This window comes from Rhipicephalus microplus, chromosome 1 (assembly GCF_043290135.1).
Source record: "Rhipicephalus microplus isolate Deutch F79 chromosome 1, USDA_Rmic, whole genome shotgun sequence".
In the NCBI taxonomy this organism is placed as follows: Eukaryota; Metazoa; Arthropoda; class Arachnida; order Ixodida; family Ixodidae; genus Rhipicephalus; species Rhipicephalus microplus.
The window spans coordinates 10,763,695-10,786,207 of NC_134700.1; the positions used below are offsets into that span (position 1 = coordinate 10,763,695).

The window sequence follows — 22,513 nt, forward strand, 5'->3', positions numbered from 1 at the left end:
GGTGTGTGGACTCCCGCACAAACCTGGAACTTCGCTCCCGTAAGCTTCCCCCTCTACGTGACACGAACATGGCCACCGAGACGCCTCTCCAGGTGGGACTTTCGACCGTCCACGTCACTTCCGGCGCCGTGTATCCTCAACGAGACCCTCCTATCTTCACGGGCTCCACTGAGTCGGATGTTGAAGATTGGTTGGCGAGGTACGACAAAGTCGGCGCAAGTAACAAATGGGACGACCCAAGTAAGCTGGGCTACGTCACGTTCTACCTTGCGGACACCGCGCAACTGTGGTTTAATAACCAGGCAGCTGACATTCCTACGTGGTCTGCATTCAAGACTGCTATTACGGACATCTTTGGACGACCTGCGGCACGCAAGCTTCAAGCTGAGCACCGTTTACGTCACCGTGCGCAGCAACCAGGCGAGACCTACACGGGCTACATTGAAGATGTGTTGCATCTATGCAACCCCGTCAACTCTACCATGCCCGAGGAAGAAAAAATCAGGCACATTTTGAAAGGCATTGACGACGGCGCCTTTCAGATGTTGCTCGCGAGAAATTCCCCCACAATTGCTCTGCTCGTTTCTATCTGTCAGAGCTTCGATGGGTTGCGTAGGCAGCGCGCAATTGCTCGTCAAGCCCTCACAACACCAGACCCGCTCGCAAGCTTGCACCTAGCTGCCCATCCTACCGATCAGCAGCCGCTGCTTTCGACAATCAAGGACTTCGTCCGCGAAGAGGTAGCGCGCCAGCTATCACTGCTGCCACTGACACATGAGCCCGCGCAAGCCTTGGCACCGGACCTCCAACACGCCATTCGAAACCAAGTCGCTGAGGCCCTTCCACCGATGCATCAGCAACCACCTGTCACTACGCCTCTCACGTACGCCGCCGTCGCTGCTCGGCCTACGCGACAGCGTATGCCGTATGCTCAACCTGCCACGCCGCCCTATGTCGTGCCTACAATCCCAATTGCTGCGCTGTATCCCTACACCAGATCTTCAGCTCCATTTTACCGTTGAGCAGACGCGTGGAGGACGCCGGATAATAGGCCCATCTGTTTCGCCTGTGGTATCGCTGGACATGTCACCCGCCACTGTCGCTGAGATCCCCCTCCAGTTGACACCGTGGGCAGGCCGATTGAACCACCTGTCACTACGCCTCTCATGTACGCCGCCGTCGCTGCTCGGCCTACGCAACAGCGTATGCCGTATGCTCAACCTGCCCTATGTCATGCCTACAATCCCAATTGCTGCGCTGTATCCCTACACCAGATCTTCAGCTCCATTTTACCGTCGAGCAGGCGCGTGGAGGACGCCGGATAATAGGCCCATCTGTTTCGCCTGTGGTATCGCTGGACACGTCATCCGCCACTGTCGCGGAGATCCCCCTCCAGTTGACACCGTGGGCAGGCTGATTACGTCGTCGTCTAGGACGCCATCAAGGTACACCACTGGCGGTCATCGACCCTTCGCAAACCATCGGTCACCATCGCCCCGACGACGCTCCCTATCACCTATGCGTCGCCAACCTGCTACGGAAGAGGTAAACTGATCGCTCCAGCTCCGGAGGCAACAGCTGCATACCATTCGAACTGCTTAGGGCCTCCATCTTTCTCGCCGCAAAATGTTATCGACGTCAATGTTGAGGGGACCGCCGCACAAGCGCTTATCGACACAGGAGCCACCGTTTCCATAATCTGTGAGACCTATGCCGCAAGTTGAAAAAGGTGACCACGCCTCTTTCGGGCCTGATGCTCCGCACGGCCAACTCGCAGTGCATAGAACCTACAGCTGTGTGCACTGCACGTGTCATTATCCAAGGCGAACTTTATGTCATTGAATTTTTTGTGCTGGCATCATGCCATGCTCCCACGAAGTCATTCTTGGATGGGACTTTCGCGTCATCGGGCCATCATAGATTGTTCACGTGCAGAAGTTGCCCTTACACCGCTGCCAAGCTCTTGCTTGGTAGATTCTCTTTCTGAAGCTTACAAACTTGTCGTTGTTGCAGACACAGAAATAGCACCGAGAACATGCACCCTTGTAGCCCTGACCTGTACGGCCGCTCCTGCCGGAACTGTTTTGTTCACTCCGTCTGACGTATTTACCCGTCGCCGTAGCCTACACCTGCCCTCTGCCATGCTCACCGTGGAATCCGGTGCTACCGCCATGCTCGTTGCGAACTCGCTATCGTCACCAGTTACCTTACTTCGCGGAGAATGTTTGGGTAACATACAAGACGTTGACCTCTTGCGCCCTCTGGAGTTTGCCGAACACCCACCTCACCTCCAGCTCAATGCTATGACACCACCTGTGGCCACACTGCCCGCGCCAGACTCATTCCAGCCCTCTGTTACTGCTGAGCTATCGCCGACACAAAGACGCGAACTCCTGTCCCTTCTTCGAGAGTTCCGTTCTGCGTTCGATTGTGCTCAACCATCTTTGAGTCGCACAGCGAACATCACGCACCACATTGACACCGGTACTTATGCTCCCTTACGCCAACGACCATATCGAGTTTCAGCTTAAGAGCGCCGTATTATCAACGAACATGTCGACGATATGCTCAAGCGTGGTGTCATCCAGCCATCGCAGAGCCTTTGGTCGCCCCCGTTGTACTTGTGCGTAAAAAAGATGGGTCTATCCGATTCTGTGTCAACTACCGCCGGCTCAATAAGATAACTCGGAAGGATGTGTACCCATTGCCACGCATTGACGATGCTCTCGATTGCTTGCAAGGAGCAGAATATTTCTCCTCTTTAGATTTACGCTCAGGGTATTGGCAAGTTCCAATGGCTGATCCTGACCGATCGAATACTGCATTTGTAACACCTGATGGGCTGTATGAGTTTAACGTCATGCCGTTTGGACTCTGCAGCGCCCCAGCTACCTTCGAATTGATGATGGACACCATCCTTCACGGCTACAAGTGAAACACGTGCATCTGCTACCCAGACGACATCGTCGTTTTTTCTCGCGACTTTTCGACTCACCTTGTTTGTCTTCGTGCTATTCTCACCTGTCTCACGTCTGCTGGCCTTCAACTTAACATCAAGAAGTGCCATTTTGCCGCAAGTCAGCTCACTATACTGGGTCACGTCGTCTGCAAAGAGGGTGTTCTCCCGGATCCAGCGAAACTCCGCGCCGTGGCCGACTATCCGAAGCCCAATTCCATGAAGACGCTTCGAAGTTTTATCGGCCTCTGCTCTTATTTTCGTCGATTTGTGTGGAACTTCTCTTCCATCATCGCGCCTCTTATCAACCTGTTAACAACTTCCAAAGGCATTTCTGCTTGGTCGACGAATCCTTCACCGCGCTTCGGCAGTTATTATCATCACCTCCAATACTACGTCATTTTGACCCCGATGCGCGTACAGAGGTCCACACCGACGCCGGTGGTGTCGGTCTTGGCGCTGTATTGGCTCAACGAAAACCAGAATACCAAGAATACGTGGTCGCTTACGCGAGTTGAACCCTCAAGAAAACCGAGTGTAATTATTCCGTCGCGGAAAAAGAGTGCCTCGCAATTGTCTGGGCTTTGACGAAGTTCCGCCGATACCTTTATGGCCGCCCTTTTGAAGTCGATACGGACCACCAAGCTCTATGCTGGCTATCATCGCTCAAAGACCCGTCGGGGCGTCTTGGTCGTTGGGCGCTTCGCCAACAGGAATACGACATTCGTGTTGTATACCGATCCAGCCGCAAGCACTCCGGCGCTGATGCGCTATCCCGCTCGCCGCTACCGGTTGACCCAACCTCCTCGTCACCTTCTTCAGCTGTCATAACACCAATCGACTTCACAGACATGGCATCGGAACAACGGAAAGATGTGTGGATTTCCCAACTCCTCACCTTTCTGACTGATCCGTCAGCTAATTTGGTCTCAAGAACTATTTGCCGTCAAGCCACACATTTCGCTATTCGAGACGACCTCCTCTATCGGCGGAATTACACGTCTGAAGGTCGGAGGTGGCTGTCAGTGATAACCAACCACATGCGTTTGGGAATCTGTACAGCTTTCCACAACGACCCGCAAAACGCTCACGCCGGCGCTCTCAAAACGTACAACCGCCTACGTCAGCGGTACTACTGGCGCGGCATGTACACGTTTGTTCGCAAGTACGTACGTGCTTGTACTGCATGCCAGCGATGTAAAGCCCCACCTCAACGCCCTGCCAGTCCCACCTACACTTCAGCCTCTGCCTTGTCCAGCGCGTCCATTTGATCGTGTCGGTATCGACTTATACGGACCACTTCCCACGTCATCTTCTGGAAATAGGTGGATAATTGTCAGCGTGGACCACCTCACGCATTACGCGGAGACGGCAGCACTACCCGCAGCAACTGCGAGGGAAGTTGTATTTTTCATTTTGCGCAACTTCGTTCTTCGCCATGGTGCTCCCCGCGAACTTATGAGCGACCGGGGGCGTGTTTTCTTGTCTGACGCCATTCAAGCCTTGCTGCAACATGGTTCATCGCATGACGACAGCATATCAGACGCAGACGAATGACCTCACAGAACGATTTAATCGCACTCTCGGTGATATATTGACGATGTACACAGCTTCAGACCAGACCAATTGGGACACTGTCTTTCCATTCGTCACGTATGCGTATAACACCGCTACACACGCAACAACAGGGTTTTCTCCTTTCTTTCTGTTGTGCGGACACGAACCATCGTGCACGCTGGACACTATCCTCCCATACACGCCCGACTCCTCTGAGTACACTGCAATTTCTGATGTGGCCAGGTACGCAGAAGATTGCAGACGATTGGCCCGTTCACTGACAACCGAGGACCAAGGCCACCAGAAGCTATGGCATGACACCGACCGACATTTCTCTACTTTCATGACTGGAAGGCCACCAGAAGCTACGGCATGACACCGACCGACATCTCTCTACTTTCACGACTGGTGCTCTCGTTTGGCTCTGGATTCCACCGAGCACTCCTGGCCTTTCGTCGAAATTACTGGCACGATACCATGGGCCCCAGGTCACCAGTCAATTATGAGACTGAGCCTTTGACGCAGTCTCATGACTTGCGTCGTCGTGGCCGAGAAATTGTGCATGTGAGTCGCCTGAAGCGGTATTACGACCCCGCTATAGTGACTACGCCTTAAGTCGCCAGGTTCGCTACGGTATTCACCTGGGGCCAATGTAGGAAACTGTGCGAACGTCGACGAAGAAGCAAGAAACGGCAAGCCACAGCGTTGGTGCACACGCGCCATACGAGCTTGCGCTTGTTTTGTATTTTCGGCCTGTAGACGTTCCTCGCTCTTCTGGCCTTCTTGGCTTTCCAGTAGGTCTATACGTAAGTAAACTACGTGACACTTTGATAAACCATGGAAATTAACATTCCCATCACGCGTGCCTGAGAAACCAATGTAGCCAGCTGCATTTGAATTTTTCTTGTCCTTTTGTGTCCTTTTGCGGTTAAGGGTAACCCGTCTGCATCGCTCGCTGATGAGCAGGTAACATGCGATTGGGAGCTGTCTTATTGCGCTTTGAACCACTACACTTATGTGCTCTGTATGGCCCACGCCGCCCTCGCGGGTGACATTCCAAGGCCGGAGCACGCGGTCAGCACGAGGCCTAACGAGTGGTGCAACCCGGAGCGACGACAATCTGATCGAGGCGACTTATGATTGGGCCGCCGTGGTGTCTGCAGTTCTTGCTATGGGTACGGCGCGCGAATGCAACCACACACCGAGTCAGGAAAAAAGGCGCGGTTCGGTAAATGGACGGCACCGCCGGGGATCCACATCAGACCCCGCGCGGCGATGAGTCATTCCACCGATGCGTTCGGATCACTTGCACCGTCAGTCTGTCGCGCAGGTGAGACTGCAGACTCGCCCGCACCGCTAATCGAGTTAATGATAGCTCGAAAGAAGTTCGTAGCACTTTTTGGATACTGGGGCAAGCGCTTCTTTGTTCGGCGATGACGTGCTGCACCATCTCCGCAAGAACAATATCCGCTTGAGACAAAGCAACACCATTTTTCCGCCTTGCTACGGGCACAGCGCAATCGAGCGGCGCGGCTAGGCTAGTGATCCACTGGGATAGACTCGTGAGGCAACAGCGTTTTATGAATCTTCCTGGGCTGTCAATGTCTTTAATCCTGGGTCGAGACTTTCTCGCCAAGTTGAGTATTATAATTGACATTGCAAACGGCGGTTACCGTGAGCGCGACGGAGACGCGCTAAAGCTCTTCTCGAAGGCCAACACATTAACAAAGGCATGCCAATCGCAGGAAGAGGCGCGAGTACGCAAGGAGAGAAGCGCGCCGAGAAAGCGAGTAACCACCCTGCCGGAAATTTGTGCTGCGCTGCAGGGAAGGGCAGTGCACCAGCTTTTGGTAGAGGCACAGAGCCTACTAGAAGGGGAACGAGCGCAGCTGTCGTCGCTGTTGTACGAGTATGACGCAATGTTTACTGACCGTCCCGGCCGCACTACGCTGGTCAAGCATAGAATTGACACGGGTGATGCACAACCTTGGAAATGCAACCCCCGACCGATCAGCTTGGATAAGTGGAAAGCACTTGACGCCACTTTAGACGCACTCATCGACACAGGCGTAGTTGAGAGGTCAAACAGTCCATGAGCTTTTCCAGTAGTTCTAGTTCGAAAGAAAGATGATACGTATTACCTTTGTGTAGACTACCGCAGGATGAATGAGGTTACGAAGAAGGACGCACACCCTCTTCCCTCCATTTCATCACTAGTATCCAAACTAGGCGGGGCGAAGTACTTCACTATGCTCGAGGCAAGCCATGGATATTTTCAGGTTGAGATGGACGAGCGGGATAAAGAGAAGTCAGGTTTGACGTGCCACAGGGCACTTTTCCGATTCAGGAGGACGTCATTTGGCTTGGTGGGAGCTCCCGCTACGTATCAGAGGCTAATGGACCATGTTTTGGGAGATGCAAACAGGCAGCACACACTCGCATATCTAGACGACATAGTTGTTTACTCAAAAATGTTCGAAGAGCACTTGCGCCACTAGAAAGACGTTCTAGAAAGGCTGAGGTCTGTGGGCACCAATCTGAACCCAAACAAAGCTCAGATAGCGGCAACCCGAATAACATTATTGGGATTTATGCTTGATGAGGGTCGCATCTGCCGGATAAGGGTGAGCTTGAAGCGATAGCCAGCTATTCATCACTGAATATTGGTGAGCTCAGGTGCTTTCTGGGGATGGTGAATTTTTATCGCCAATTCATTTCAGACTGTGTGGCAGTGCAGGCGCCTTTGACGAAACTTTTAAGGAAAGGCGAGCGTTGGACTTAGAGCCAAGAGTAAAAGGCTGCATTGCGTTGCCTCACGAAGTTGCTGGCCAACACGGCTCAGCTGGAGCTACCTGATTTGAACAGAGAATTTGTGATTCACACAGATGCAAGTGACCTGGGCTTAGAAGCAATTCTGCTTTAGGAGCATGGAGGTTTCCTCCAACCGATTGTGTTTGTGAGCCGTACGTTGACGCCAGCGGAGAAGAACTACTCGGTAACCGAGAAAGAGTGTCTCGCGATAGTTTTCACTCTCTGTAAGTTTGACTTTTACATCGACGGAGCTGCATTTGTGATTGAGACTGACCACATGGCGCTCGCGTGGTTGAGGCGCTTGAACAAACCATGTGGCCACCTGGCACATTGGGCATTGCTGCTGCAGCGTTACGACTTCACCGTTCGCTAACGCAAGGGTAAGACCAATGCCGCAGCCGACGCACTATCGCGTGCTCAAGTCCGACACGAGGCAAGTCACGCGACTAATTCAGAAAGAACTGAGAGCAAGACATTAGCGCTAACGCAAACAGCGGAGCAAACGTTAGTTTGAGGTAAGAGCGTGAACCACGTAGAGGCTGTCGTTAGTGCAGGGATTGTTTTCAGCAGAAGGGATCTGTTACAAGCTCAGCAGAAAGATCCATTTTGTCGAAAGGTGTTCGACGGGCTCTGGGAGCCGGGTGGTAGTGAGGCCAACACGCACAAGAGGGCAGCTGGTATCGCTGTCAGCGCGGAGCGCTGGGCAACAGCTAAGGGCCATCTAGCGGTTTGAGGAGGCTTTGGCGAATCAACGGAGAAAAGGTGCCGACAACCCGTCTAACGGATGCGGAGGCACCCGAGTAACTGTCGCCTAGTCGGAGCACAACATCCTCAAGGTCTAGGCTCTGAGATTATTGGACTCTAGTAGCCGTAATCTTAAGCTAGAGAACATCCGCAACCTGCGAGGCCGGAGACTTCCTACACGCCGGATGTATAAATAAATATTATTTCTCTCTCTCTCTGCAACAGCTGGTAGTGCTGTGAGGACGGTGGATTCATATCGGCTGGATTCTGATGGCGTCCTGCTGAGGTACATCCCATCAGACGATGACACAAGTGAGTCATTCAAAGTCCTGATACCGCACACGTTGAGAGGAGCATTTCTTCGCTACTTTCATGAATCGTGCATTGAGTCTTACGCTATTGTGTCGCCTCGCTACCTGGCCAGGTATAAAAAGGGATGTACTAATTGGCTACGTCCATTCATGTCGTGTGTGCTAAAGCGTCAAGCCATGAGGCGGATGTCCGCCCAGCCTCATGCAACCAATTAAAACAGTCAGACTCCCTGGCATATCGCGGCATGTGACGTACTGGCCCTGTACTCCACAACTCCTAGCAGAAACAAGTTCTTGCTGGTGATCATGGACCACTTCTCTAAATGGGTGGAATTTTTTCCCCTTAGAAATTTGACGGCTCGGGAGATTTTAGAAAAGTTGATGGAGGTTTTCACCAGGTTCAGGTTCCCAGAGCACTTGATTACAGACAACGCATCTTATTTCACTAAGAAGGTGTTCATTGACACGTGCGCCACGTCAGGCATTAAGCACAAGAAAACAACCACCAACCATGCTCAGTCGAACCCCACGGAGCGAGTCAACCACAACATCAAACACATGCATGTTGCGTTCTCCGAGAGACATAGGGACTGGGATACCTACCTTTCTGAGATCGGTTTTGCATTGCGATCGACTATGAATCGATCGAGTGGGTATGCGCCTTCTCTGAACCTGGGGAGAAAATTGCCGAACCCTATGGAGATCATACTCGCGGATCACAGTGAAGTGCCAGTGGTGACATCAGCACACGCTGAATATGCAACGCAGCTGTGCGAGAAGCTAGCGGAAGCTTTACATAAAGCTCCGGATAATCTCAGCACTGATAGGGCACATCAGAAGGCGCAGTATGACTACATGAATCGGAACGTAGGCTACGACCATTAGACAACGTTAACACCGGCCGTGATGTCTGGCGGGAAGCCTTGGTGGCGGTGCCCAAAAAATAAGCTGGTCTTTTTTGGCGTGGGGTGGTAGTGCGAACGGTTGCCTCCAGCGGTGGGTCTGCCATGCACGGCACCGCGGGCCCTCTGCAGTGGGCCCTTGTGGTGAGTCGGGCCTTAGCGACATCGCCTTATTTGTTATGTTCTTGAGTGTTGTGTAATATTGTGTAAGGTCGCTTAGCGTGTGGATCACAATTGATGTTATAACAATTTGGCTGACAATATCGTTGTTTAAAAAGTAGTTAAATAATTGTCTGTTACTGTTTGGTTTGTTCTGACCATGTCTACTGTGTCCGTTCACTCCAAGAGCATGGTGCTCCTATCCACCTCGAGACCCCACAATGGATACAAGGAATTTCACTGCACTTCCTTCAGCATCGTTCCAGCATAAAAATACAGCGGCTCCTGGGATTTTTTTTGCATTTTTGCACAGCAGCGGCAGCAGACACGGCACATTGACAGCACTTATTGACTATACCATACTGCGTTTGCAGGCTGCAAGGGTGCCTATCTACCGTGAACGTACTGAATTTAAATGTGTGGGAAATAAGAAGCAGATACGAGGAATTTCACCCTTTCTAATAAGTCATTTAGTTGCAAGAAAGTGCTTGTCCTTTCTCCCTTTCTATTTATTCGAGCGCTAGAACGACAGTTATACCTTACCACTTCAAGCCAGCCAATACTGTATCCATGACTAGCTGGAAAGTCTCAGCAACCGAACAAAGACCGAATGGCACGACTTCGACCTCAAACAGACCGTCTGGTGTTATGAAAACAATCTTTCCTTCGGTTCTCCCGTTGACTTCAATTTATCAGTAGCCGGTCTTGAGGTTCATTGAAGAAAAGTACTTCACATCTTTTTTTGTGATTTTGTTCAGGCAACAATAATCGATGCAGAATTATAGGGTCCTATCCTTCTTCACTAACACTAGTGATGCCCACGAACTCTTTGAAGGCTGGATGATGTCATGGCATAGTATCTTGTCGACTTGTTTCTTTGTGGTTTCGCATACTCGTGTCACAACTCTGTTCATGCTTCGACAAAGTGGCCCGGCAATTTCTTTTGTTGTGATGCGATGTTTTGCAACTGGTGTCAGCCAAATTCTTGACGACGATCAAAAGCAGTCCTCGTATCGCACGAGCCGAGTATTGAGTTGTTCTTGCTTGTGCATTAGAAGACTCGCCTTAACGTCAAGAGTAGTTCATGAGCTTGGTTTGTCCTAGCAAGCTCAGTTGACTCGGTGCAGGCAAAAGCATTGCTGGCTTCCACATTTCTTCAGTGTAGGCAACGGCCGTGCATTTGCTCATGTGCTTACACTCATTGCTGAAGTTCTTGAGCATCACTGTTGCATTGCCTTCATGCAGCTCAGCTATTCCTCTGAGGACGCAAATCTTGCGCGTGATCAACAGGTGCTGGTCGCCTTTAACAATGCCATACTAGTCTGTTGATATCTGAGTAGCAACAGAAATGCTGACACTGGAGGAAAGGAATATCGTGTCATGGTTTTTTGCACGTTCAAGGCATGCTTTTCTGGCAGCGTGTGCAGTGATAGTGCTTTTTTTAGCGGATAGCATTATTGACTTAGAACACAGGTCGATGACTGCCTCGTGAAGACCTAAAAAGTTCATACCAAGGACGACATCTCTCGAACACCGCTGAAAAACAATGAAACAAAGAAAAATTAGACAACCACCCGTTTGTAGCATGAAGCCACAAAAAAACCCACGGATTTATTTGTGGCCACGGATTTCCTTGTGGCTTTGAGCTACAAATAGTTTATTGTCTAATTTCTCTTTTTAACCCTCCCACCACCTTGAGAATCTCTGCAGAAGCCATTTGAGCTACGAAGTTAGCGGGATGAGTCCAGAAGTTGATGGATACTCTTGCTGTGCAGATTCCCTTCAGCATTACCAGGTGACCTCCAGCTGTCCAGATTCTGGGCCTCCCATCGCCATTTAGACTTTTTTCAACTTCGTAGTGAATTATCCACTGATGACAGAATAATGAGCTTCGGTGTTGACAAGAGCTGTGATGCTGTGGCTGTCGATGGGAATGTCGAGGTTGCTAGTTCGTCCTCTTGCCTTGTAGTTGGGTCGGGACGTCAGATCACAGGGATGTTGGTTTGTTCCACTGGCCTCTAGGTGGCTGGCGCCGTCACGCCTTGTCCCGGTCGCGACCCCTGGGCTTGCTCGGCTTTCAGAGTGCTTTTAAGACATGGTTGGGGTGGCAGAGAATATTTGACATTCCCTCACATCAACTGTACCTCTATTGGTTGCTGCCCTTAGTTTACCTGAGAAGGTCTAGGAGATTGGCCGTGCAGGTCTGGCGTACCGCCTGTGATGCGACAAGCCTTAGTGGCCAGGTAACAGCAAACGGTAAGGTAGTCTGCGATGCCGTGCAGTCGTTAAGCCCTATATAGAAACGGCGCTTTGACGTCAAAAACCTGTGGACTATTCTATCGGTACTGGCAGTAGAGGTAGGTGTGGCTTGCCTCCCTGCAGTAATAACAAAGTGGGCGGTTGTCAGTGGCGCACCAAATGTCGGTTTTCCGTGGTGCATAGTGCTGGCCTACAGGAGGGCGATAAGGAATCGGTGATGGTTGCAGCTGTGGTTTCTGGCAGCGGAATTGCCGTGAGGCGGTGTCCTGATGCGGACGTGGAGAAGCATTGTCACGCACTGCAGTGGCGTAGCTCATAGCTTTCGGCTGAGGCAGTAGTGCTTAGAAAATTCCAAGCAATTGCCGAACTTTCTCGTGGACAATCTTCAGCGATTGAATCCGCTTCAGGCTGCACCGAAGACAACAGCTTGCACTGCTTCTTCCGCACAATCGCTCGCATGTTCTCGTGCAGGTCATCAGAGCTGAGGGCTTGAACTTTCGTGTATTGCGTCGTCAGTGAGTGGCGGTTGTACAGCCTTGTCTGCACCTCAAGCATCTTCTCTATAGTGGCCTCTATCTGGAATTCGTCGACGCTCTTGGGGGGTTACAAACAAATCCCGCAAACAGCTCTCGCTTGATTACTTGCATCAGGAACTGGAGCTTCACCTCAGACATGGTGTGGTCAACGTGACGGAGCACAAAGTTATTTCTTTAGTGTACATGCCGATGTTCTATCTTGGGAGCTGTACATAATTTTCTAGCAGGGTTTCCCCCTTTCCAATTTATGCACGACATTTGTGAAGGTTCCAAAGAATGGGGAGCGAAATACTTGTGAGGATGGCATTTCTTCTCGAAACAAGTCCTGGCTCCATCTTCATAAAAAAGTGTACATGACGAAGTTTCTCGTCACAGTCCTAGTTACTAAAATGGGCAACAGATTGTATTTTTTTAACGAGCTTTCCAGGTGTGTCCATGAAGATCCACAAAAAGTCAGCGGTTTTCTTGATCAATTCATGATAATTCTTTGAGGTGACACAGCAGCCATCATGGCGCCTGTCCTCTTTGTGGTCGTGGCACTGGGCTTGTCACGCAGGAGTCTGAATAGTGGTGGCAGTCCTTGTAGTCTGTGGCTAGCTTGACTCTCCTTGGTGGGGTCTGTTCCTTTTTGGCCACTGACTTGGGCTGGGTTGCCGGCTCGATGGGGACAGTCGTAACATGAACGAACAGCACCCCTACCTAATGTCACCTGGTCATGACATTGACGAAGGAAGCGGACTGTATTTTGAAGATAAAACTGTATATTTGGCCGCACTTGTGGCCGGTAATCAGAAAGTCAGATAACAGAGATACAAAACTGGCACTGATAGTGACAAACAGAGCGTCGACTGTCGATCAACTGATCTGCGGTAGCACGCGTCAACATTTATATGTGGGCCATCAAACATTCAAGCAATATCGCTGTTGACCAAGTTTGTTTCAAAATAAACTCAGCTGCTCACGTTTGTGCACTCGAGCCGAAAAGATAAGAAAAAAACGATCTAGAATGATCTTAGACATTCTGGCACGGATCGCGCAAGGCAGTATTTACATGTGCGATACACCGAGAAAATAAACTAGCAAGAGCAAAGTGTGTGGTAACATATACTTGATGTGAGCTTGTCATTTCAAATCAGGAGAGAAAGTAACACCATGATATTTTAATATGTCGACACTTGTGAACACGAGTTCCTGACTAAAATATGTAAACTTTAACGGCTGCCTTTTGTTCTCTTCTGTGCTTGCTATAACGCAACACGCAATCACCTGCCAAGCCCCTCGCATGCCCATATACAGTATGAAGCTTTCAGCATGCCATCTGTCTTACCAATGAAAAATAGCTATTAAGCATAATTCTGCATATTATCCATGAAATCTTTGCCCATGGCAAAATCTCATTACTACTACCTTTCAGGCACGAGCCTATGCTTCATTTGCCTATGAAGCCAATTTACCAATAACGGCCTGCACTGCCTATAAACTACTTACGCTTATGTGCAGGCCGTTACCAATAACGGCCTGCGCTGCCCCAACAACCTACTTACACTTATGTGATTGCTAGGTCAGCCCAGCAGTCCTTGCCTACAGCTCAACTTCTGATGCCAATTAACTTATTCCTCCATTTTAGTGTGTTAAGAATGTGGCAGTACTCTTTCAAATTAGAGGTGAGGAGAATTAGAAGCTTTTCCTGCCGTCAATTCTTAATACTGTGCAAGCGCATTTTCACCATGCACACACGAGTGTGGCCAGCCTCTCCTGTCTATTGACATGCGCCAAGGATGTGACAAAAAACTGTCAGCAGGCATAAGTTTCAAGGCGGCACCATGAAAACTTAATGAATCTTTCTTTGACACCCAGCTAGTAATACTTCTTAGAGTTTAACATTTCAAGACCCCCATATGATTATGAGAGACGCCGTAGTGGAGGCCCCGGAAATTTCGATCACCTGGGGTTCTTTATTTTAAATAAATGGGCCTTAAGCGGCAGCTGTGGCTGAGATTCGATCCCGCGACCCGCAAGGCAGCAGCTGAGTGCCTTAGCCACTAGACTACCGTGGCGGGTCTTGACACCTAGCTGCCCTCACCAGCTAGGTTAATGACTTTCTCAGCCCTTTTGCGACTTTGTGGCATGTACCACTAAGCTGCACATCTCTGACTTTAATAGTGCTGCTCCACGACAGCAAAACTATGCAAACAATGTAAAAAAGTGTAAATTAATATAATCTACAAAAGGAGTGAATGGATCAAATCAATGAAGCAGTGCTATTTTTATCAAGGCTATGGCAGACTCATCTGTTGCTTTTCCATGCTCATGGCACAGCATTTTTGTAGGTCAGTGGCAAATCGGAGAATTTTGAAATGTTTCTATAAGGTACTCACCGGTCCAGATGATTGGTGGTCATAAAGACAACTCGTGCCTCCGCAGAGGCTACCCCATCCAGCATGTTGAGCAGACCACTAAATGTCACTCTGCTGAGGCCCTCATAGGCTGCCTTCACTGCAATGCACGAAAACAGTTCGCTGTGATGCCTTCACAGATTGCAAGAGAGCAAAATCTCAATATAAAGAAGTTTAAAGTGGCTTGATTGGTTCATTTTGTTAAAGGGATAGTGACATAAAATTTCACTGCCGAGATAGCCTGCAGGGTCGATTCCTGTGAACATTTGCATATCATCTGCACAATATCGAACAGCGAAGATAGCTTGGAAAGTACTTTAAATTAATACTGAAATTTGCATGAGTGCTCAACTCCATCATGCCACTGACAACCTCAAACGGAACCCTTTGTGGACCCCCTACTTCCCTATCCCTCCCACACTGCAAATAATAAAAGTTATGATGACGTCATAGCCGCCATTTTCTCTCTGCCACGTCTGCTTCCGGAGTCTATACTTCTCAGCGGATGGTTGCAGTGGCACACGCTTTGAAAGTTTAGTGTTTGAGGACACTGCAGTCTCGTTTCCTATTCGAAAGTAATAGGGCCTAGCAACTTGGCGCTCTTTAGCCTGAGTTGCCTTGGTGCCACTAAAACCTATCATCATTATCATCATTGAAAGTAATTCTTGATGCAGACCGTGTGTAAGTGTGCCACAATTCTGTGTGCTGACGAGCTGCACACGCTAGGTGGCAATAGTTGCACCTGGTTTGTGGAGCTTTCTCAAACCGAAACTTAAACTGGTTGTTGATAATGGGGCTGTAGTTAATTATCTATTGCCTGAAGCTGCAGACGATCTGCTGTGTCATGACTAACAGGGCCCCAGCAAAACATCGCAGCAGAAAAATACGAGGCCAAGGTTTTTGTGTCAGTACCCTTTTAACTCTTTTGTTAGCGCGCGAAAACATTTGTTTTTCATGCGTCTCGGGAAGACTGTTTTTGGCAGTTTGAAAAGTATTCCGGCACGCATTGCAGCACACTAAACTTTGCACAATGAAATGCTCTTTAAAATAAAATATATGTAGTAGAGCAACAAAGATATTTTAGAATGAAAAAAAGTGTGAAATGTGGGAACATTTGGTTCCCAGCTGGTAAACAGCGCAATAAAAAACGCTATACACTCGAACTTCACTATAACGAAGTTGAAGGGAAGCCACAATTGCTTTATTATGTCCATTATTTCGTCATATCGATTATAACAGTTTGTGGCAATGTATGCTCAGATGGGCGCACATCCATAAACATGCAAAGAAGAAAACTGCCTCAAGGCCCAATGTAACGCTACGCGACCACGCGTGCCACGGAAAATAAACTTAGTCGAATCTCATTCATTCGAACTTTAAGGTAATTCGAACTCACGCTGAGATCCCGTCAAAACTATGTGTATTTCAATGGGCGAAAACGCCCTGTAATTCAAATGCGCAAGTGCTTGCAACGGTTCATTCGAACATACCACGCTCCGAAAATGCTCTCAGCACCATGCCCAGTACCGCGGCGGCACCTCTCAATGCTGCGCGCTAAGAAGGAAAAGAAAAAAGGAAAGAAGGAACGAAAAGACTGTGGCAGATCATTTGCTCTCTCTCAAATGCCAATCTATGATGCGCCTGTGCCATGCTTCTCCTTTTTGCGTTTCTGCACGTAGAGACCTTTCTTCTTCCAAGATCGTGCGTGGAGAGAAAGCAAAAAAAAAAAAAAAAAAGCTGTCCCGGAGAGTTCTCCTTTTTCGGTGCAGAGGGTAGCAGTCAAGGTAGCTGCGGAGAGCAGTCGTTGCCGTATTGAGAGAGAAAGAAATCGCTTTGCACCATGGTGCCGCTTCTCGGTCATGTGACTGCTGAGCACTTCCTCAATCCTCTCCACTGGCTGTTTGAGGAGGACGGCTCTCTCGGCAGTGCGCGGCGTGGCTGTAGGGTCGGGGCGCAGGAGTTTTAAAAGAGGCGTGCCGAACAAGTGTCAAACTCCACAGAAAACGATATACTTAACACACTACGGTCGGTTATTTTTAAAAAAACTTTTTCATAGACTAATTTAGTTTGTTATATCCATTATTTCATTATATCCCATTGCATTATAACGAGGTTTCAGTGTATATGCAGAAATAGTTCTAAGAAAGAATATTCAGAATATATGTAATTTGTAGATAAATGGCCCAGGAACAGTATACAAAATAATGAATTTTGTTCAATATGTTTCTCTTCCCATAGAAAAATAAAATCAGAGCCGAGGCGCTGCTTCGTTGCTTGTGCCATGTGGTGTGGACCACGCACGTAACCAGAGTCGCTGTAAGATTATGCAGAAAGGTCAGAAGCTATACGCACTTGCGGCGGAGGAGACAACTTGAGGATGTAAACAAGACAAACCCATGAGCACCGGCAGATGTCTCAGGCTGACGCAGAACATTGTCGCCATAATACTTGAAGCTGAGGTGCTGTGATCCTCGAACTCTAATCTCGTCCGCACTCAATTCAGATGGAGTCGCAAGACAGTTTTGACCAGCACATTATTACAACCTGTCTCGAAGACCATAGACAAGAGGGAGGGCCGAGGCGCCGCTCTCTAACTAGGATGACCCCAGATGCATGGTGGAGTAACAGCTACAGACTGCCGAGCAGCGCTTGACCGTGTTTATTATTGAAGAACGACCAAGGTTGCCTGCCGAACATGGCGAGGTAATGAAACTAGGCTAGGCAGGGCCCCACATGCTTGTTACACCTCTCACCCGCAGTTATTGTACACAAAATAAAAAATACAAGCCCCAGCCAATTTGACGTTCGTTTAGGTAAACGAAAAGCGATCTGGTGCCCTTCGATGTCGATTGCTTTGCCTGGGTACAGGTGTTGAGGGACTAGGTGTGTTAGCGCTAGTTGCTGCCTGAGCTGCTTTTGATGCCTCCTGAGACTCTGCCGTGGTTGGCAGAGATGGCACTGAACTTGCCGGTGGGCCAACTAGAGGCGCACAACTGGAGGTGCCTGTTCCTTGCAAAATGCTTGTCTCACTAGCTGCATTTGGTGGTGCCGTGGATGCAAGCCCAGTCCCACGATTAGCCTTCACATGATCGGTGCCATGTGGTTTCATCCTGAATTCGTACGAGCAGAGAGGAGCTTACAGGCGAGACCACTTGTCCAGCATACCAAGGTGGGCCAGAATGGATATTCCTGGCAAATAATGGAATTCCAGGTTCAGGCAATAGCCCAGGACGACACCCTATGTCAGTAGCCAGCAGTTTCTGTTTGAGCTGTTTGAAGAGCGCCGTGGTCCGGAGGTCTGGGTGCAGAATGTCCAACGGTGTCTTTCCCACATGTCCCAGCAAAAGCTCACAGGGAGCACGGCCGGTGACATCATGAGGTGTAGTCCGATACTGGAAGAGTATGCGGGTGATTTGCGTACAGAAATCCCGAACCTGGCTATTCTTAAGTTTGTCCTTAATAGTCTGCACCACCCGCTCAGCTGCACCGTATGAAGCAGGGTGGTACGAAGGAACTATCAATAGGCGGATTCCGTTCTTTTTCAGCCAGGCCAGATACTCTCCGCTGGCAAAAACGGGCTCATTATTGGCGACTATGATGTCCGGTAGCCTCTGGGCTACAAAGATCTGCTGCAGTGCTGCAATGGCTGCACCTGCTGATGGAGTGGTGACAGGTATAACCTCCACCCTCTTCAAAGATGCGTCAGCCACCACCAGGAAGTAGTGGCCTTTGAAGGGGCCCCCAATATCCACATGAAGGCAAGACCAGGACCTCTGGGGGAATGGCCATGGAGTGATGCCCACACACATGACGTGAAGCCCGTTGATGTTCCTGGCAGACTTGGCAGCTCCACACCATGTGAGCGATGTCCTGGTCCAGTCCAGGCCACCAAATGCGGGCCCGAGACACCATTTGACCAGGACCTCTGGGGGAATGGCCATGGAGTGATGCCCACACACATGACGTGAAGCCCGTTGATGTTCCTGGCAGACTTGGCAGCTCCACACCATGTGAGCGATGTCCTGGTCCAGTCCAGGCCACCAAATGCGGGCCCGAGACACCATTTTGTCTTTTCCACACCAGGATGCCCCGGGTGCAGCAAGCGCAGGACCTTGACCGGAGACTTTGTGGGATCACCACCTTGGAATCTCAACGTAGGCAGCCCTGATCCAGGCTCAGCTCAGCGGCCTTGTGGCTGTAGGGCTGCTGCACCAACTCCTCCCCTCGGGATACTGCTTTCACCACCTGGAACAGGGCCGGGTCCCCCCTGATCGCACATAACACAGCAGACCTGGAGATTATCTCTTGATACGCATGCTCCAGCATGAGCACTTCAGCTGGCTGTGAAACAGCAGCAGGCACCTCTGGCAGAGGCAACAGGCTCAAGGCATCAGCAGACCCCAGATCCTTTCCCGGATGATACACACCAACTGGCAGCTGTAGGCTGCCAGCTTCAAGGCCCAACGTACCACTCAAGGTGATGCCTGCACAGGGACCGCCTTGAAAGGCCCTAGTAGCCCCAGCAGTGGTTTGTGGTCCTTCACTGCCTCGAACTTTCCGTCCCACAGGTACTGGTGAAAACGCTCGACGCCAAACATGAGGGCGAGGCCTTTCTTGTCCAGCTGGCTGTAACGCTGCTCTGCTGTGTGAAGACAACGAGAAGCAAACGACACTGGGCGTTCTTGGCCATCCTTGTCTCTGTGCAATAGCACGGCTCCTACACCGTATGGTGATGCATCTACATTAAGAACAACAGGCTTGGCTGGATCGAAGTGCACCAGCACCAGTGCCTTGGTGATTAGCTGTTTACTGTGCTTAAAGACCACATCATGCTCCTTCTTCCACGCCCAGTCCTGGCCATCATGATGCAGAATATTCAGTGGCTGCAGATGCGGAGACAGGTTGGCCAGGAACCTCCTGTAAAAATTGATGAGGCCAAGGTAGCTTTGCAGCTCGTTTCGGGGCTTTGGCCCCTTCAGAACAGCCTCAACTTTGCGGGGGGCCGGAGTCAGGCCGGCCTGAGAGATGACGTGTCCCAAGTATTCTATACTGGGAATCATGAACATGCACTTTTCCCGCTTGAGTTTGAGACCAGCATTCTGAAGTCGGGTCAGAAAGCCGTGCAGATTCTGCATGTGGTCTCCGTCGTCAATACTGCTTATGAGGATATCGTCCAAGTACACCGCCACGTGCCTCATGCCCCCGAAGAGCTTGTCCATCTCTCCTTGAAAGATTGCTGGTGCCGAGGCCACGCCAAATGATAAAAGGTGTATACTGAAAAAGCTCTATAGTTGTCAATATCCGTGAGGCATTCTGGAGGGCCAACTGCTGGTATGCGTCTTTGAGGTCAAGCTTCATGATTTTCTGGCCACCAAAGTCGACCAGCGATCTTCAATACGAGGCAGGGGTTACTTTTTTACGGTAGCGACGGGGTTGGTCGTAACTTTGAAATCTTCACAGATTCTGACACTATTGTCTCACTTGGGAACTTGAATGATGAGAGCGGCCCACTCCGCAGTCTCGACTGGTACCAGGATGCTTTCTCGTTGTGACCGTTGCAGCTCCCAAGTGACCTCGTCTTTAAGTGTGAACAGGTGAGGCTTCAGAAACCGAGGCCGGACTCCCTCGGGTACATGGATGCCAGCAGTTACACCGGTACATGTGCCCACCCCTGGCTTGAACAGTAACTGTAACTCTTTTAGGAGGCTTGGGATGTCTTGTACGCCATGTAGGGCTGCTTCCTGGCCTTCTGGCAGCTGAACGCCCAGTGCGCAAACTCAGTTACTGCCTAGCAGCGTCAGTGACGACCTCGTGGTCAAATACAGAGGAAGAGTTGCTTCCCTGTTGCCAAAACGAACGCTGACCTGGGCTGGGCCTTGAACTTGGGAAAGCTCTCCCGAGTAACTCCACAGCATGACACCTGAAGCCTCGACGGCCACTCTTGGGAAGGTCTTTTTGAAAAGTTTGCCAGCCATGATTGACACACTGGCTCTTGTGTCCAGTTCCAGGGATATCAGGCGCCTGCAAACTTCGACGGTAAGTACGAACGGCAGCACAGACGACAGGACAAGGCCTGTGTGCCATGCGGGTCCTCAATTATGACGTTGAGCCTGGCCGCGGAGGAACCCGAGCCTGCTGCCGCACTTTCCCGATGCCACCTGTGACGCCTACCCTGACGCGGGCTGGTGTTGAACCTGGGCTAGATCCAGGCTAATGCAGTGGTCCGCTGTTTTGCTTCTCTGTTCGGCATACTCATGCAAGGTGCCCAGTTTTTCTGCACGTAAAGCATTGCGAATGAACGAACTGGCACTGTGAGGGGGAATGGGCGTCACCGCAGCGACTGCATCTACCGCCCCTTGCCACCATCTTGTTGACTGCTGCTTCTGATGACCCGCACGCGCAAACTCAACCGCTGCTTCCACTGACGCGACATGAGCAATCTCGCCGGCGTCTTTCGTCGCCGCGTCCATCGCCAGTGCTGCTTTCACCACGTCGTCCAGCCAGGGGTCAGCCAGTGAAGGTGTTTCGAAATGACAAGCAGCAGGGCTGGTCCATCCGGCTGAAAACTTTGGCGGTATAATACACCATCGTGGAGCACGAATGAGCGATGGGACTAATTAAAAGATAGTGATTCGAGGCACTCAATGATAGCACGCAAAGACGCATCATGGCGCTGCTCGTCACCGATGCATGTCATTTGCAAAAGGGAAAAGACGCAAGGCTCGGTGTCGGTGTCAGGCATAGTGTTCGACTCAGCAACTGGGTAGTGGGAGAGGCAGTCTGCGTCCTGATGTAGGCGTCTGGACTTGTACGTCACCATGTAGGTATATTCTTGCAGTTGCAGAACCCAGCGCCCGAGCCAACCAGTAGGATCCTTCAGTGACGTAAGCCGATATAGCGCATGATGGTCAGTTATCACCGAGAAATTTGTGCCATATAAATATGGGCGGAACTTTGAAACTGCCCAAACAAGAGCAAGACATTCACGCTCTGTAATGGAATAGTTGCGCTCAGCAGCTGTGAAGAGGTGGCTAGCGCAGGCAACAACTCGATTGTGTCCCCATTGGCGTTGGGCTAGGACGGCTCCGATTCCGTGACCACTTCCATTGGTTCAGACTTCTGTCGGAGCGGATGGGTCAAAGTGAGCCATTAAAGATGGAGTCAACAGTAGCATGATTAGATGAGCAAAAGCAGCAGCTTGGTCGGTACCCCACGTAAATGTTACGTCTTTCTTCAGAAGCTCTGTGAGGGGTCGAGCGATGGTTGCAAAATCTTTCACAAACCTTCTAAAATGGGACCAAAGTCCTACAATACTCCGGACGTCTTTGACAGACTGGGGTACAGGAAAACTGGTGACTGCACGAATTTTCTCGGGGTCTGGCTGCACACCAGAGGCGTCGACAAGGTGGCCCAACACTGTAATTTGCCGGCGTTTGAAGCGGCACTTCAACGAGTTTAATTGAAGGCCCGCAGTGCGGAATATGTCGAGAATAGCTGACAAATGGTGGGTCACGGGCGGTTTACATTCCAGTGATGGCCACAGTTCCACCATCAGCTACACAGAGGGCTTTGGTCGCTGCAGGCGTGAGGACTTTTTTGAGTAGGCTACACAGGTGAGCGCTCATTATGGACACTTAAGTTCCGGTATCAACTAATGCCGTCACAGAAATGTCGTCCACCTACACCTCAATCAAGTTTGTATTAGTGGGGAGCGTCAAAAAATTTGGATCCATCACAATCGATCTACCTCCCTGAGCTGCATGGTCTAGTTTTCCGTCCTAAAGGATCCATAGTTGACTGGCAATGGATAGGGGCGGGGTTGGGGCGATGGGGAATGGCGGCGTTGAGGTGACAGCAAACGAGCGGTGGAACGGCTGTTAGG

At 50.3% G+C, this 22,513-nt stretch overlaps 1 protein-coding gene across 15 annotated transcripts in view; it reads right to left on the reverse strand.

Moving 5' to 3' along the window:
- The window catches only part of Bcs1 (mitochondrial chaperone BCS1), a 628,019-nt gene that overhangs the window by 122,384 nt on the left and 483,122 nt on the right, over positions 1–22,513 (reverse strand). For all 15 annotated transcript variants that reach the window (XM_075884748.1, XM_075883609.1, XM_037429366.2 and 12 more), the window contains one exon: positions 14,614–14,731. In XM_075884748.1, the coding sequence (XP_075740863.1) occupies positions 14,614–14,731 (118 nt within the window). The remainder of the gene's footprint in view (positions 1–14,613; positions 14,732–22,513) is intronic.